This window comes from Fistularia commersonii, chromosome 20 (assembly GCF_037954325.1).
Source record: "Fistularia commersonii isolate RoL2024-O1a breed Wild chromosome 20, RoL_Fcom_v1.0, whole genome shotgun sequence".
NCBI lineage: Eukaryota > Metazoa > Chordata > Actinopteri > Syngnathiformes > Fistulariidae > Fistularia > Fistularia commersonii.
In genome coordinates, this window is record NC_141303.1 from 14,340,092 (window position 1) to 14,356,324 (window position 16,233).

A 16,233-nucleotide genomic window follows, 5' to 3' on the forward strand; every position below is an offset into this window, starting at 1 on the left:
AGATCTGGGGTCTGACCTCCAGCCGTGACCTCCATCCTTCACCGAGTTGGACGCACGGTGAACTGGTGGAGGTGGTGTCTGGAGTGATGTTTGGTGTTTGGGAGAACATGGGGTGGAGGAGGTCCACTCCAGCTCCTGTTATCCATGCTTTAAACCCCTTTGGACCAGATCCTTGAAGGTCCGAAGTTCTGGTCTGGTCTGAGCCTCACCAGAGTCCTGCTGAAGAAGAGGAGCAGCATCATTGCCTGCAGCTCTGACATCAAGTGTGTGTGTGTGTGTGTGTGTGTGTGTGTGTGTGTGTGTGTGTGTGTGTGTGTGTGTGTGTGTGTGTGTGTGTGTGTGTGTGTGTGTGTGTGTGTGTTACGTAACGCCCCCCTCTCATCCGCCAATAGGGGGCAGCAGCAGCCGCCTCAAGTCGGGGCCGTGAATCCCCGGATGTGACCGTAAACACTGAGCACGAGAGCTGCACGGAGGACGCGGTGATGGTCCGGTACCGGAACCGGAGCCGGCCTAAGGTGAGTGCACCTAGCGGCGCGGCGGATGAAACACGTCGGTACCGGCGGGGACCGTCGAGAGCGGCTGCCGCTGCGGGAGCCGGTGCCGTTCCGGTGATGGACCGGTGATGCGCCGTTACTGTAACGCTCCCGCCCCGGTCATGTGCCGACAAACGTCCCGGTCCTGCACCGGTAATCAACCGTAATGTCGTAGTAACGTCCCGATCCTGCACCGATGATATCCCGGTGCCGAAACGGTATTTTTCCCGGTAATTTTTCCCTACCCACCCAGCAACCCCCGGAGCGTGTGCCGCTCATACACCGGTACCGAGCCTCCAATCACCCGGTAATGTCCCATAAATGCTTGTGTTCTGACGATGATGAATCCATGATGATGTTCCTCTCTGTGGAACTTGATGCTGCCAGTAGGAGGAACATCTGGATCCAACTTCTGGATCTGCTTCTAGATGTTAGTGACAGGAGGAGGAGCAGGTCCAAAGTCCAGGAGAAACATCTAGTCTGATTCTACCAGGGCTTTGAGAGAACAGTGAGGTCCACGTTGGACCTCCATGTTGTGGACACAATGACGGGCAGTGACAGAGGTGTTGTGCATGCAGATCTTCATTTTCTCCTCTCACTGCTTCATTCTTCTCTTATCAAATGCATCTTCTCCTACAGCGAGCTCAGATTTGAGCCAGGAGGAGGGACTAATCTCCTCTGGGAGCGAGGGGAGCTCTGCTGCTTCGCCGTGGCCGTCCCACAGCCTGCCCTCATTCTCCACCACTGAGGAGAAACTTGGAGGATTGAGTCACATGGTCCTTGAAGGTCGGTCACGGAGCAGGAGACCTCGCTCTCCTGATCATTCTGGAATACGTCCACCGAGCAGCTGGTCCTACAGAGACGGGGACTGTGAACGCCTCCCCGCTGAGGACCTCTGAGAAAAAGGTCTGAGAAGAAGAGAGGAGGAGATGGGGAACAAGAACAGCGGCATCATGAAGGGTCCAGGTTCCCAGAGGGAGGAGGAGGAGCTCATCAATGCCATCGCAGGTACTTCATGCCTCCTTCTCACACACACACACACACACACACACACACATGCACGCACACGCACTCACACACAGGCTGATTGGAGCCAGTCTGGTCCATCTGGGCTCCAGCTCAGAGGAACGTCTCTTGTTCCACAGCTGGATCCTTAATCTGCCTTATGTAAGAACAGCTAATTGTCATGGCGATGACTGTGGACTCTTTCTATAGCACCGCCCACATCCACTGCTGTCCCCCCCAACACACACACACACACACACACACACATACTACACACATACGCACACACACATATATGTATATATATATATACACACGCATACACAGTGGGTCTCAAAGGGGTGTGTGAAGCTTTGTTTGTGATGAAATCCTCCTGAGGCAGAAGAATTACAGACCATAATATCAGAACATGTTAGCAGCACAGCGGATAAGATTTAGTGTGAAGAACGCTGGAGTGTGAAAGAGGCTTTGCCAGGAGATCAGGAAACATCAACACCGAGCTAGAGAAGATGCTGCTGATGTCTGCTGGGGACACACACTCTGCTGTATCTTCTACAACATCCATGGGACAACCTCAGACAGAAGGTCCAGAACGGGATTTTTAGATGATCATTAAATTACAATTTTACCAGTTTGATATGAAGCATATGCTATGAAGGTGATTAAATTACATCACATTAGCATTAAATCACATTAAATCACATTGGCAATAGCATCATATCACATAAGTATTACATCCCATCAGCTTTAGCATCACATCAGCTTTAGCATGACATTAGCATCACATCAGTTTTAGCAACACATCAGCATTAGCATTACATCACATCACATCACATTGGCATTAGCATCATATCGCATAAGCATGACATCACATCAGCTTTAGCATCACATCAGCTTTAGCATCACATCAGATTTAGCAGGACATCACATCAGCATTAGCATCACATTAGCACAAGCGGCACATCAGTTAGCAACACATCAGCATTTGTATCACCTCACATCAGCATTACATCTCATCAGCATTGGCATCACATTGGTCAGCAGCACATTACGTCACATAATTTAGCAGCACATGAGCATCAGCATCACGTCATATCAGCTTTAGCATCACATCAGTTCCAAACACATCAGCATTAGCATCGATCACATTAGCATTAGTTTTATGTGACATTAGCATCCCATTAGCATTAGCATCACATCAGGCTTCATGGGCCTCCATCAGTATTGAACTCAAGTCATTAATGTGATTATTGGAACCAAGCTGCTTTGTCCAGCCAGTTAGGCTGCAGCATCCTGTGGGCTGTGGCTGCAAACGTGGATACGAGTGTGACGTTTCCATGTTAGGGTTTTTAGGAGAGCGCAGAGGGCCAGGGTGCCTGCTGGCTGCTGTTCTGCTGCTCAAAGGCTGTTTGTGTGCAGGAAGTGTCTCCAGGGACGGAGCGGCCACCCCCGGCCCCGAGCTGCTGGCTTCCCTGCAGACCCTCGGAGAAAACAAGGACTACACACTGCTGCCGCTCTGCCTGCACCGGGTATGGAAGCACGTGTGTGTCTGTGTGTGTGTGTGTGTATGTGTGTGTGTGCTTGTCACACTTGATTCCCAGGATCCTCGTTAGTGGGTAAAAATGAATCAGTGTGTTGAGGAGGTAGACCACAACTGTTATGTAAACCAGATCTCCACACATGAACATGAGCTTCTTCTTGCAGCTGGAGCTCATCAGATTCTAAAAAAAAACAGGAAAAGCCCTTCATCAAGGAAAATGTTCTTCAGAAACCTGCTCAGCATCATCTGTCAAACGTGGAGGCCCATATTTGGTCAGGTGTCCCTGCACCTGCAGGTGCGTTGCACTGAAGATCTCCATTCTTCAGCTCGCCTGTCAAAAAAACCCAGACCTAAACAAAGAGGGTGACTGATGCTGCCCTGCCGTGATGTGGGGAGTTGATCTTGGCTTCGGCTGAGCCGAGGATCTTCTTGGACCAGACGTAGGAGGGTCATAGAGGCTGATGTCTCTGGACGGAGGGTTCCACCTCTGAGGACCAGCAGACCTGAGTCTGTGATGCACCTTCTCGCTGATCCTCGAGTGAAGGCTGCAACCCTGTGAAGCCTTCGCAGGGTTTCCCCGTGTGCACAGGTAGAGGACCCACTCTTGGAGATATCTGGGCTGTCCTCAGGTCCACTAGTTATTCATGAAGGACACACCTTCACCTGTGTGTTGTTAAGCCAAAGACTGAAGGTCTGTGCAGACACTGACGTGGTGTTTACATACCTCCTCAGTCCTGCATGCAGATGGTCTCTCTGCTCTGACACCTTCTACCTAGACCGTCATGAAGCCTCACCAAACATCTGCTCGAGCAGAAAGTGCTCATTCTGTGTCCCTGTTTAACATATCAGTTCTGACCATCAGGATCAGTGATCAGTTCCTACCAGAACATAAGACATGTGCATGTGTGTGTGTGTGTGTGTGTGTGAGGAACCATGAAATGAACGGTAAGGCAGTGTCATGGCGTGGGAGCAAAAAAAGCACCTCCTGGGAAAAAGTCTGCGGAGCATGCTAAGCCGGGGCATGTGACCCATGTGACCCCTTGTCTGTACGGCGCCATGGCGACCACATGACCTCACCTCACAGGGGGTCTTCAGACCGGCCCTTTTAATGACCACCTGGACAGGCTTCATCTTAAACAGTCACAAGGTCCATCTGATATTGATGATGTCACAGCCCCATCTGTCTTCTCACCTGGTTGTCTCCTCCCTCAGATGGCGGAGTCCTTCGGCTCCAACGGGGACTGTATCCTTGCGTGCTGGTCTCCTCCTCACCCTGAGCCTCAGAGTATGCCCTGAACAACCACCGCCTGGTCTGCTGCCGCGGTGGACTTCTGTGACATCCACACATAGAGAGTGACCGTGAACGCTGTCCTTTTCTGTGAGGGTTTGCCGGCATATACACTTTATCTATGTGTTTACCAAGAGAAGAACATCAAAAATGTCAAAAGTAACTGAGCTGCAATTCAGACACTTAATTCACATTTTCCACCTTCTTATTTATGCTTACAAAATGTGCATCCATCAATCCACCATCTATCCATCTGCCATCTATAATCCATCCATCCATCCATCCATCTATCCATTTATCATCCATCATCTATCCATTCAGCAAGATCTTAGAGAGTGAGAAGATGCCTGAAGAATGGAGAAGAAGTGTGATGGTGCCCATTTTTAAGAATAAGAGGGATGTGCAGAATTGTGGCAGCTATAGAGGGAGAAAGTTGATGAGCCATACAATGAAGTTATGGGAAAGAGTAGTGGAAACTAGATTGAGAGCAGAAGTCGGCATTTGTGAACAGCAGTATGGCTTCATGCCTAGGAAGAGTACTACAGATGCAGTATTTGCTTTGAGAATGCGAACAGAGAAGTACACAGAAGGCCAGAGGGAGCTGCATTGTGATTTTGTAGACCTAGAAAAAGCATATGACAGGGTGCCAAGAGAGGAACTCTGGAATTTTGAGGAAATCTGGAATGGCAGGGAAGTATGTGAACGTGTAGCTCAGTGGTAGAGCATGCATGAGGGCCTGGGTTCAATCCCCGGCATCTCCACTGTAAGTAGTATGTAAGTACTACTGTACCACTGTAGGTCGCTTTGGATAAAAGCGTCTGCCAAATTACTGTATTCTAAGTAATTTAGACTGGTGCAGGACATGTATGCTAGGTGTGAGACAGTGATGCGGTGTGCTGTAACGGTAGCGGAGAAGTTCAAAGTGGAGGTGGGAGTCCATCAGGGATCACTTCTGAGCCCCTTCTTGTTTGCAATGGTGATGGACAGGTTGACAGATGAGGTTAGACAGGAATCTCCATGGATTATGATTCTAGATGACACTGATCTGTAGTGAGAGCAGAGAACAAGTTGAGGAAAATCTAGAGAGGTGGAGGTATGCTCTGGAAAGGAGAGGAATGAAAGTTCGTCGCAGAAAAACAGAATATATGTGTGTGAATGAGAGGAACTCGGGGGGGGGGGGACAGTGAGGCCCCAGGGAGTGGAGATCAAGAATCTGGAGGATTTCAGGTACTTGGGGTCAACAGTCCAGAGCAATGGAGAGTGAAGTGATGGGTTCAAGCAGGTTGGAATGGGTGGGGAAAAGTGTCAAGGGTGCTATGAGATAGAAGACTATCAGCCAGAATGAAAGGAAAGGTGTACAAGACAACGATGAGACCAGTGATTCTGTATGGCCTAGAAACTGTTAAAATGACCAAAAGACAGGAGGCAGAGCTAGAGGTCCCAGAGGTGAAAATGCCTAGGTTCTCTTTGGGAGTGACCAGGATGGATAGGATCAGGAATGAGTCTATCAGAGGAACAGCACATGTTAGATGTTTTGGAGAGAAGGTCAGAGAAGGCGGACTGAGATGGTTGGGTCATGTACAGAGGAGGGATAGAGAATATATCGGTAGACGGATGCTGGAACTGGAGCTGCCAGGCAAGAGGTCTCGAGGAAGACCAAAGAGAAGATTTATGGACGTAGTGAGAGAGGATATGAAGGTAGTTGGTGTGAGAGAGGAGGATACAGAGAATACGGTGAGGTGGAGAAGGTTGATTTGCTGTGGCGACCCCTGAAGGGAAAAGCCGAAAGGAGAAGAAGATACATTCATTCATCATCCATCCATCCATCCATCCATCCATCATCCACCCATCCACTATGTATGGTTCAACCAGGTCTCCTGGAGCTCCCTCAGGTCCACGAAGAGACATTCACTCATTCATTCACACTGGAATGAAGTGGGGATGACACCTGAGCAAAACACACCCAATCAACCAATCATGTTCCTCTTCATGGAAATCTACTGTAAGCAGATCAAACCTGTCAGCGTGTGCATGTATGTGAGGGGAAGAAGTGGTGCACAGAGTGTGAATGAGATGGCGTGAAGATGGGTGACTAATGACATGATGGCATGGAATGGGAGCAGAGAACATCCAGGACGTGGGTGCTTCCATCACATGATCTGGTCATCCGTTGAGAAGGAACAGCGTCGCTGAAAGACATCTGTGTGTGTGAGTGTGTGTGTGTGAGTGTGCCTGAACCTAAGGAATGCAATTTTCAGGCTTGTTGGTGTCACAGAAAGGGAGACAGTATGCTGAGCAGATGTAGAACTTGAAATTAGGCACAGTGTGTTTGACCAGGAACCTGTGGCACTGCCTGGAGGTCTCCTGGTGTCCAGGGTTGTGTGGTGTCCAGGTCCCGGTCACCCTGTCCTCCAACGGGCACTGACGGCTCAGACACAGGGACATCAACAGAGAGTACACCCAGTTCAATATGGCTAAATCAGAGCTTAAACTCGCTGCTGATTCTCCACACCATTATGTATCTACTCGTGAGATCTTTTAAACCTGGTCGCTCTCCTCATTTCATCATCATAGAGCTCAGAAGGTCTTGTGAATGAAGGTCATCCCTCCCTGTCATAGCTTTGTCTTTAATTGGCGGCTACCACAGACTCGTGGGCCATCCAGTTCCTGCAACTGGAGAAACTCTACCACCAGCGTCTGCTCTCCAACCTCACCGTCCTGCAGGAGAACTGGGGTACTGCCCGCCGCTGTCCGTGGACATTCACTTCCACCTCTGTGCTTTGGCTTCTTTCAAAGAGTTGCTGTGTTGCCTCTGTGTCCCCAGAGAGCCAGTGGAGAGACAGGGAGGCTGAGAGGACCCTGCCCGCCGATGCCGACATCTTCGGTCAGAAGCACATCGAGGCCCTCAGGGAGATCTGCAGAACGCACCTCCAGTGAGTCACCACGCTGTCTGCACACATCCATCACACTGTCAACCTCCTTCCTCAAGCAGAGATCTGCAGGAGAAGACAGAGACTCTTTACTCACTTTCCGAGTCCAACGTTCTCCGGCCCTCGGTTTTCATTTAAGTCTCCAGTCTCGATCCATGGAGGGCCTCTGCAGTGTGAGGGTTTGCTGCAGTCATCAGAAGGTTGGGTTGCTTTAACAAACAAACATTCAGAAAAACTGAAGGGGAGAATGTTGACAGAACCTTGAGTCTCAACTAGATGGCACAGTCCTGGTGGCAGAAGCATGCAGCTCACTGTGCTCAGCAAGCTAATGAAACACTGAGTGACGCCTAAAAGCCGACGAGTCTGTGTGGAGCTACTGTGTTCCACCTGAGGAGGGGCCTCGTGTTCCACACTGGGAACCTTCAAGGGGCAGAAGGTCACCAGAAACTAGGGGCGTCCACTCTGGACTTCTGTCAAAATTAACCAGCAAGGGCTAGCTTGTTCAGGTAGAGAGGACAATGTCAGGTTCCCTGATGTTGTATGCTCCTTTTCTGAGAGGTGGCCAAACTTTGTTTGGTTACTGGAGAAGAGTTTGGCTCTCCCACATGCTGTGACACTGACTGCAGCTTTCAGAGCTTCAGTGGAGGTTCTCAGTCCCCACGGCCTTTTCTTTGGCTTTAATTTGACAACAAGTGATCCGGAAGACTGAGAACCTTCATAGATGTGACATTTTGCTGTCAAATCCCGGCGATAATTCCCTGGGCCTGAGGCTCGGCCACTGGCGACGCCCACCTGAACCTCTGTCCACCTGAGCTTCTGCCCACCTGAACCTCTACCCACCTGAGCTTCTGCCCAAGTGAACTAACACATTTCCCAAAATACATCAGCCTGGGGATCACCTGCTCAAATTCCTAGCTATCTTCCCGTAATGGTACGCCAACCCCACGCCACAAACGCCACACAATCTGTGAGAACTGAAGAACCACTGTAATCAGAGGAGGAACACGGAAGTCCAGGGGCCTCCAGAAGATCCAAGTAAATATTGTTGCCAAACTGCCGGTCTTCTGCCTTCTGTTTGCCCCAGAGGTGTTCTTGAACTTCTGTTCTAGACTTGCTGCTCCCACGAGTCAGGCTTCATTCATTGCTGCTGATCGGGGTTTTTTTTTTGACAAGGCAGAGAGAACAAGATGACTTTGGCCGAAATGAAGCACTGGGTGACCCCTCAAGCAGTTTACTGGAAGGACCGCCCATCTTCAGGCTCAACCTGCCGTCTCGCTAGCAGGGTCTTGTATACATTCAGGGTCTCTTTGGGTCTTTCTCGATCATGAATCATCTCTCTAGAAGAAGCATCCGAAGTGCTCAGAATGTGCTCCAGATGCCTATCCAGACCATCTTCTGTAAGTAGAAGCTCTTAGCGTTTGTCTTCTGTGTTATGAAGTACTGTAAACACAGCCCTGGAATCGCCAGACTCCAGACTCACCAGAGGGCAGGTCAGGGTCTCGGAGTGACGAAGGTATTTCCTCCATGTCTTGATGCCAGACGGGGTTGTCCCATCCAAGCTCTGAGTCTGTGGTATGTCACTGCACTCCTCAGCCAGTCCGTGCAGAGGACAGAGGAGGTCCAATTCCAGGAGAGACCACATGTTTTCTTTGTCTGACCTCACTCTGTCTCTCTGGCCATTGTCTCCCGTCTCCCCCTGTCTTCTCCCTCTTCTCTCGTTTACCCTCGCTGTCCTCCAGACCCGCTGCCGGCCCGAAGCAGGTAAGACGTGACGGTTCGCCCTCGCAGCGATGCTTCACCCGTGTCTTTCGAGGAGGCGGCGAGTTAACGGCGGTCACCTTGAACTCCACAGAAAACACGGGATGCGGCTCTGAACGACTTCCAGAGGGAGGAGACGTTGCTGTCCTTCCCGGAAGAAGGTAAAGATGTTCTCGATCCGACCCGGCTGGTGGAGGAGCAGCGGGTTCTGAGTGACCAGCCCCTTCCTGTCTGCAGGTGGCTCACCCGGAGATCCAGAAATGGCTCACCTGGATGAAGACAAAGTAGAAGGTTTGACCTGCGAGTCTGAGGTGGAAGGGGAGAATGGAGAGACGTATGAAGAAGGACAGGAAGTAGAAGAAGAGGAGCCATGTGAGGACACGCCCGAGGAGGAGGAGGTGAAGGTGGAGTGGCCGGCGGGAGTTCCCCAGGCCTCGGACAAGGACCTGGCCAAGCTGTCCCACGCCGAGGGGGTAGGAAGACTCTTTTTGTCCGTCCTCACCGAGGAGCTTTCAGAGGTTCTCTCTGAACTCAGAGACAGCTATGGGTCCTGAGAGAAAGGTCATGAGGTTCCACCTCTGAAGTCTGCTCCGGCCCTGGAATGGACTCAGAACATCTCAGTGTCTCCCCCTGAGTTTCAAAATGGTACCACAGCGAATGCGTTGGATTGTGACCGTAAGAACCTCTTTGGTTTCCAGAAGAGTCTGGCGAGGAGCACTGACTCTTCTGTCTGCACTTGGACTTCTCTTTTCACAAAAATACTGCAACCTTCTGCTGGAGGAACCTCCCTTGCTGAGGTCATCTCTAACTCCGTGGTCCAAAGCCCTCCGCCCACGTTCTCCTGAGCGTCTCAGTGCCAGAGATCAGTCAGTGTGGCCTGGAGCTCTGAGCTCATGTGAAGGCCTGGTGTTGTCCTTCAGGGCAGGGAATCGGAGTCGCACAAATCAGACTGAACGTCCTGTCCAGTGGAGTCGGGTTCAGTTATGTAACGTCGGAGGTTCCAATGGGAGGATCTGCTTTGCTTTACAGTGAAATCACGTCTCTCAGGGTGAAGACATCCTTCTTCCTCAGACCATCTCACTTTCAGCGAGAGACAGGAAGTCAGAGGTCTTTCTTCGTTTATCGCCGTCAGTCCTCGTCAGATCTTCTGGAGGCACCTGGACTTGGTTTCTCTCCTTGGAGATGTTTCTCCTCTCAATCATTGTTTCTGCTCAGCGCGTGGAGATACGTAGCAGCTCAGAGGGTTCCAGCACCGTGGTTCTGATTTGCTGGGTTTCTGGTCCCTCATGTTTGGACTCTTAAGACGGGAGGAGAGTCAAACTACAGACCTGGTTCCTGTCATCTGCAATCACCGCACCTTCACATGACCCAGGCCTCATTGGCCTCTCACATCTGCCCGGAGCACTTTCACCACCAGGTCTTCTTCTACTCACTATTTCTGGCAGCTTGAAAGACCACGAAAAAGACCCTTGAGCTCTTTCTTTCTTGCCCTCTCTCTTTTCTGCGGTCGAGGCAGAAGGCCACCCACACTGAGCTGGATCAGTCTGAGGTTCCTGCGCCGCCGTGGTTTCCTCGCCGCTGTCTCCGATTGCTCGCTCCTGTGTTGATACCTTGAAGAGTGTAGTCCAGACCTTCTTCACAAGGGATGGTCCTCAGACGGCTGGGTTGAGCTTCGGGGCTTCACGAATAACGCGTGACCTTGCGAGCTCTGGAGGAGAAGCTGCACCTCGGCTACAGGCTACGATACGTCCTTCTGCCGGTGCCGTACAAATATACATGTATAGATGCGTTCCATGTTTATAATCCTGTATGTAAAACAAACATTATTCTACACCCTTCTGGACAGGCTAAGAAGAATCTTCTGGCACTAAATCTGCTTCCAGATGGTCCATCCTGTCATGTGTCCTTTACAATGAGGTTCAGCTCGCTGGTCCTACCCTGGGGTTATCGGGTAAATAACGCTGTGCCTTCTGCTGTGCCCGTCAGAGTTCTTCTCCAGACGGTCTGGTGTCCATCCTGAAGAGGAGGAGGGCCTCCCTGGACGGCCTGCCCCCCCCCGGCCCGGCGGGGTCCACCCAGAGCTCCAAGCGGAAGGTCCGCTTCAGCGAGCCGGACGACGGCGCCGAGCAAGGTGAAGGTTCATGTAGGATGAAGGTTCATGTTGGGTGAAGGCCACACGGCAGCTTCCCAGCCCAGGCTCAAGAGCTCTACACTCCTTCTCCTCCAGATGAGGTCGGGGGGGATTCCTGCCTGGTCCTGCTGCTGCTGTGCCTGGTTACCGTGGTGATCAGTGTGGGCGGGACGGCTCTCTACTGCACCCTGGTGGACACCTACTCCAACATCTGCACCGACTTCACTCTCAAAGTGGACTTCTACGTCACAAGCGTGAGGAGGCTCCTGGACGGACTGGGACAGTGGCTTCCCCCTCGGACGTAGAGCTCCGCCCAGAGGGCCTCCTCGCTCTGATCTCAGGAGACCTTCGGGTCAGGTCGAAGGTACACCGAGCCTGATGGGAGGCGAGGAGCTTCTCACGTGAGCACGTGAGCGCTCACCGCTCTTGCACACACACATCCACATCTGCAGCACCTCTGTGTCTGAGGACCGGCCAAAGTTCTCCTTCCGTGGTTTTTATGACCAGCAGACTTTTATACCGAGAGCAGCTTTTATTGGATCCTTCACAAACATCTCGATTCATCTGGCCTGCCCGGTCTTTGTTTTATCAGAGGTTGGAGGAGGATATCATATTCTGGGAGCTCCTTTTAGAGCTCCTTTTAGAAGGCCTGCCTTCTTCTTTTACCGCTTATTGAAAACTACCAGATGAATAGATGTGTGTGTGACCTGATATCTGAACCTCCCGGTGGAGTCCGGCTCGTCACACCGTCCTTATCCTGACGTAGAAAGGTGCGACAGCTGTAGCTCATTGACCCTCTCCGCTTCCCCGGGATTCGATATTCGTTCTTTCTGTCGTGATGGATATTTGAACCCCGTCTCCGTCGTGCAGGCGTGAACCCCCCCAGCTCTGCCCTGATCTTCGGCGTGCTCCTCAGGGCGAGAGCCAGAATTCAATCTAGAATTGAAAAATACTGAGGATTCACCGGTTTTTCTTTTCGGGAAGGAGCGCAGAACATCTCGCCTCTGGTCTCCGGACGAGATGGACACCAACACACGATGGAGACCAAGTCAACGGTGGAGTTAGAAATAATCATGATAACGTGAGAAGGCTGATCTGCTGCCTGGAACTCATCTGCTCGTTTGCTGTTTAATTTCTCCCCCCTGAGCCCCGGTGCTTTGTGATCTGTTTGGTTGCCGTGGAGACGGATGCGTCGGCCTCCCCGCGCTCGGGTTCACGTTGGATTGTACGTAAGAGAATCCCATTAAATCTCCTGGTGTTTCCAGCTGCTGTGTTTTTCATCCCACCTGAAAGTGTCCATGTCGGTTGGAACACAAATTCAACCAAACTCACCACTAGGGGGCAGTGCACACTGGGTATCTACAGCCTCTGCTGCAGAAGAAGTCTACACGTCACACACACCCACTCACTAATAATGAGCACACTCACACACACACACACACCTCGACGTTCTCCCCTGAACGATCTCACAATTCCGAACCCGTTCCTCCGGCCGAACATCTGATCGACATTCTTTAAAATGGTGACAAAAGAAGGAAGAGTTCACGGTACACGATACAGAATTCCTACTACTATTTTCCCAAGGAAAACGACAAGGGCAAAGAATCTTAACAAACATGAACGAAACAAATAGAAAATACAAGATAGAAAGAAAAGATAAACAAAGCAAAGTCAAAAGCTTAGTACATGGAGGAGGTTGCGAGCGAAGCCCTGGCCTCCTCCGGGAACGGAGAGGACGCATGAGTCAAGATCAAGCAGAATGAAGTGGAAGCGTTCACCGCTCACCTCAACCCACATTAAATTCACGAGGGAGGACGTCATCGAAAGCGAGCTCCCCCTCCCTGGACGGCTGCGTTCGCATCCGAAAGGACACCAAGGTTTACAGGAAACCGACGCACCCACCAGTTTTTCCTCTCCCACCCTACTTGGGCACAAACTAGGGTGATCAGACCTCCAGACCACCGGGCCTGGAGGCCCATAGAAGAACATCTTCATACCCTATGGTGCTGGTGTTTCAGAGAAAATCCATAGGGGTTTTCGACATTTCAAACCCCACAAAACTCAGAGGCGGAAGATGGACCGGGCCCATACGCACCTTCCAAACCACCAGGAAAGATCCATTACCAGAACCAACCGCGGTATCTTCCACCTGAGCCTCAGTCCATGGGATCCATCAGGTTTCACATTCTAATCCAGGTAAAACCCCCAAAAGTCGTACCTTTGTCCCCACCCAACGATAGCCCGTAGCTTAGCATAACAATCTCCTTCAATGTAGCTTCTGCCCATCAACTCCTCCGTTTTTGCGTAGCGAGCCACCATAACCTGACCTTGCCCACAACGCTGGCAGGTATATTTGGAAACTCCCCACAGAGCATAGAAGTGATGAAGCCTCTGGGATGAGGGCTGAAACGTCTTCAAGTGAAGACATTCAAGCCTCTTTTTTGAACCATCTGTGTCTGACTATCAGCTGTTCCTGTATCCATAGAACCCTGATCTTCTGAAAGCAGAGGAACGTTCACGTGCCCTCGACCCATGCGTCCTTCAAGCGCCGGTGTTTCCCGGCCCTGGAGGAGATTGGAGTGTGTGGGACAGCAGAAGTCGTCCCCCTGCCTTTGAGGACGCAATGCGATGCAGAAGATGCAGAAGGTCTCGGATCTCCATGGGGAGACGAGGAAGGAGGCTTTGGAAACAAGATTCTGCGTTCCAAATTACGGCAGCCATTATGTGTGCAGAGTGTGTTGTCTGGTTGTGTGTATGCCCCCCCCCCCCCCCCACACACACACCCTCTGTGTTTCTGTGTCAGAAGGGGGGAGTTGCAGTGGTTTCTCCACGAAGCTCCGCCCCCTGGCTGCCCCCCCCCCACATCACTGCTCCGCCATTGTTGCTGTGCAGACACACACACACACACACACAATGATGTGGGCAGGCGTGAAAGCGGCGGTGGCGGCCAGCTGCATATAGTCGTCACAATCATGCAGATGTTCGACAACATTAAGCCAAAAACATTCGCTCTTTTCCAAATGTTTTGTATCTCTAGTCCAGTTACCAGGGAAGATTTGGCCAAGAATGATTCCAGAGCCTCCACAGGCAAACACCTGCATACCAACACCTCCAACTATTCACTCGTTTACTTTTGTAATAACACAGAATGCATGTTTGATGCAGAGATGACTGAAAGCGTTTAGGGACAATGTGAGGTGAGTGAACCCCCAACCGTGGTCTGCAGATCCGGGGATGATCCTTCCAGGATCCACGCTGTGGGGCTCCTGTGGTTCTTGTTCTCATCAGGGGGCGTTTTGTTCGATTTTGTGCAAGCTATGCTACAAAGTTACATGTTCCCCCCAAATATATGCCATTTTGAAAGTGCTTCTTTCATAAAACATGCAGGGAGTAGTTCAAAGTGAAGCTCAGACTTACCTGCTTCATGCATCTTCACAACATCGTCACGATCTCAGTATGAAAATGCATCAGGAATAAAAACGTGGGATGATGATGAAATAAAAGAAACAAACATTGTGAAAAATTAGAGCAGGAAGGAAACACAGCGGGAATCGTTGATCAATGAAAACAAAGAATACACAGGGTGTCATCTGCGTACGGATGTATAAGAAACCCAATAACAAACAAGAAAAATTAGGCCTATCGGTAAGTTTTGTGGACCACCGTTCAATCATTCTGGATCATTGGGTGGGACAAGTGTTCTTCAAGAAGGTTCATCCAGAGGAGACCAAGCTGCAGGTGTGGCACGCTTCAATGCTAAAATTGTATGATTTATCACCTTTGTGTTCATTTCCTGTTTCTTCTTCGTGACGTTGCACAAAAACAGAATTGAAGGGTGAGCTTTTGCAGAATTAAACTGAATGAAATTCAGTCCCAGGCATGAATTTCTTCACCACGCCTGAAGGACTCAGCAGCTGCGTGGAAGTGCGTCTTCATTTTGCTTGCATCTGAATGTTTGTCTTCTGAGTCCGACATAATGGTGCAAACCTCCATTGTTCAAACACAGTGTCTCTTTCAGCAGTACAGCTCACAGTTTGAGGACGCTCAGCGTTTCAGAATGTTCTGGACGTTCAAACTGAGGACACTTCTCTCAGAATGGCCGCAGAGAGAAGTGCAATGGAGCTAGACTTACCCAAGGTATTCTCGCAGGGACCCTGAGGAATGTTGGGATCAACCATTTGAAGGGTTTTCAGGTCAAATGTTTTCAGATGTTTTAGGTTTGGTTTTGACTTTTCCAATGAATGGATTAGGGTACAGCTATACAGGGATAAAGTTGATGAGCCATACTATAAAGTTATGGCGAAGAGTAGTGAAAACTAGACAGAGCAGAGGGATGGCTTCATGCCTAAGAAGAGTACTACAGATGAAGTATTTGCTTTGAGAATACTGGTAGAGAAGAGCAGAGAAGGCCAGAGGGAGCTGCGTTGTGTTTTTGTAGACCTAGACATGGTGCCAAGAGGGGAGCTCTGGTATTGTATAAGGAAATCTGGAATGGCAGAGAAGTATATTAGACCGGTCGGTGCAGGACATGTATGCTAGCTGTGAGACAGAGGTGCGCTGTGCTGTAGGTGTAATGAAGTTCAAGGTGGAGGTGGGACTCCATCGGGGATCAACTCTGAGCTCCTTCTTATTTGTAGTGGTGACGGACAAGCCGGCAAGACAGAATAGAGATGGTGAATATATTGGTAGAAGGACCTTTGGGTTGGAGCTGCCAGGCAGGAGGTCTAGAGGAAGACCAGAGAGGAGATTTGTGGACACAGTGAAAGAGGACAGGGTTAGATGGAGGAGGCTGATTGGCTAGGGGGACCCCTGAAGGGACAAGCCCAAAGCAAAAGAAGAATTCATGACTAATCCATCCATCCCTCGTTCTTCTGAGACTTATCGAGTGGATTTGAAGTTTAGGATTGAGTTGAAATAAATATGATCTGCCCGTATTTGGGTAAGATCTCGTAAAACTTGAATTTCATATTTATTGTAACATCTCTTTGTGGAAACCGACGGTGATGAAGAATGTTGACGTTGAAGACAGAGGAGCATTGTCAAGAATA

General features: G+C 50.4%; 1 protein-coding gene across 1 annotated transcript; it reads left to right on the forward strand.

The window, feature by feature from the left end:
* The first annotated feature begins 424 nt into the window (after positions 1-424).
* cnstb (consortin, connexin sorting protein b) lies at positions 425-12,449 on the forward strand. Its single transcript, XM_086167177.1, has 11 exons — positions 425-515; positions 1,173-1,541; positions 2,958-3,067; positions 4,291-4,321; positions 7,014-7,100; positions 7,191-7,299; positions 9,036-9,057; positions 9,149-9,215; positions 9,292-9,527; positions 11,041-11,185; positions 11,282-12,449. The coding sequence occupies exons 2-11, from the start codon at positions 1,463-1,465 to the stop codon at positions 11,488-11,490; spliced, it is 1,095 nt and encodes a 364-aa protein (XP_086023303.1). The 5' UTR covers positions 425-515; positions 1,173-1,462; the 3' UTR covers positions 11,491-12,449.
* The last annotated feature ends 3,784 nt before the right edge of the window (positions 12,450-16,233 follow it).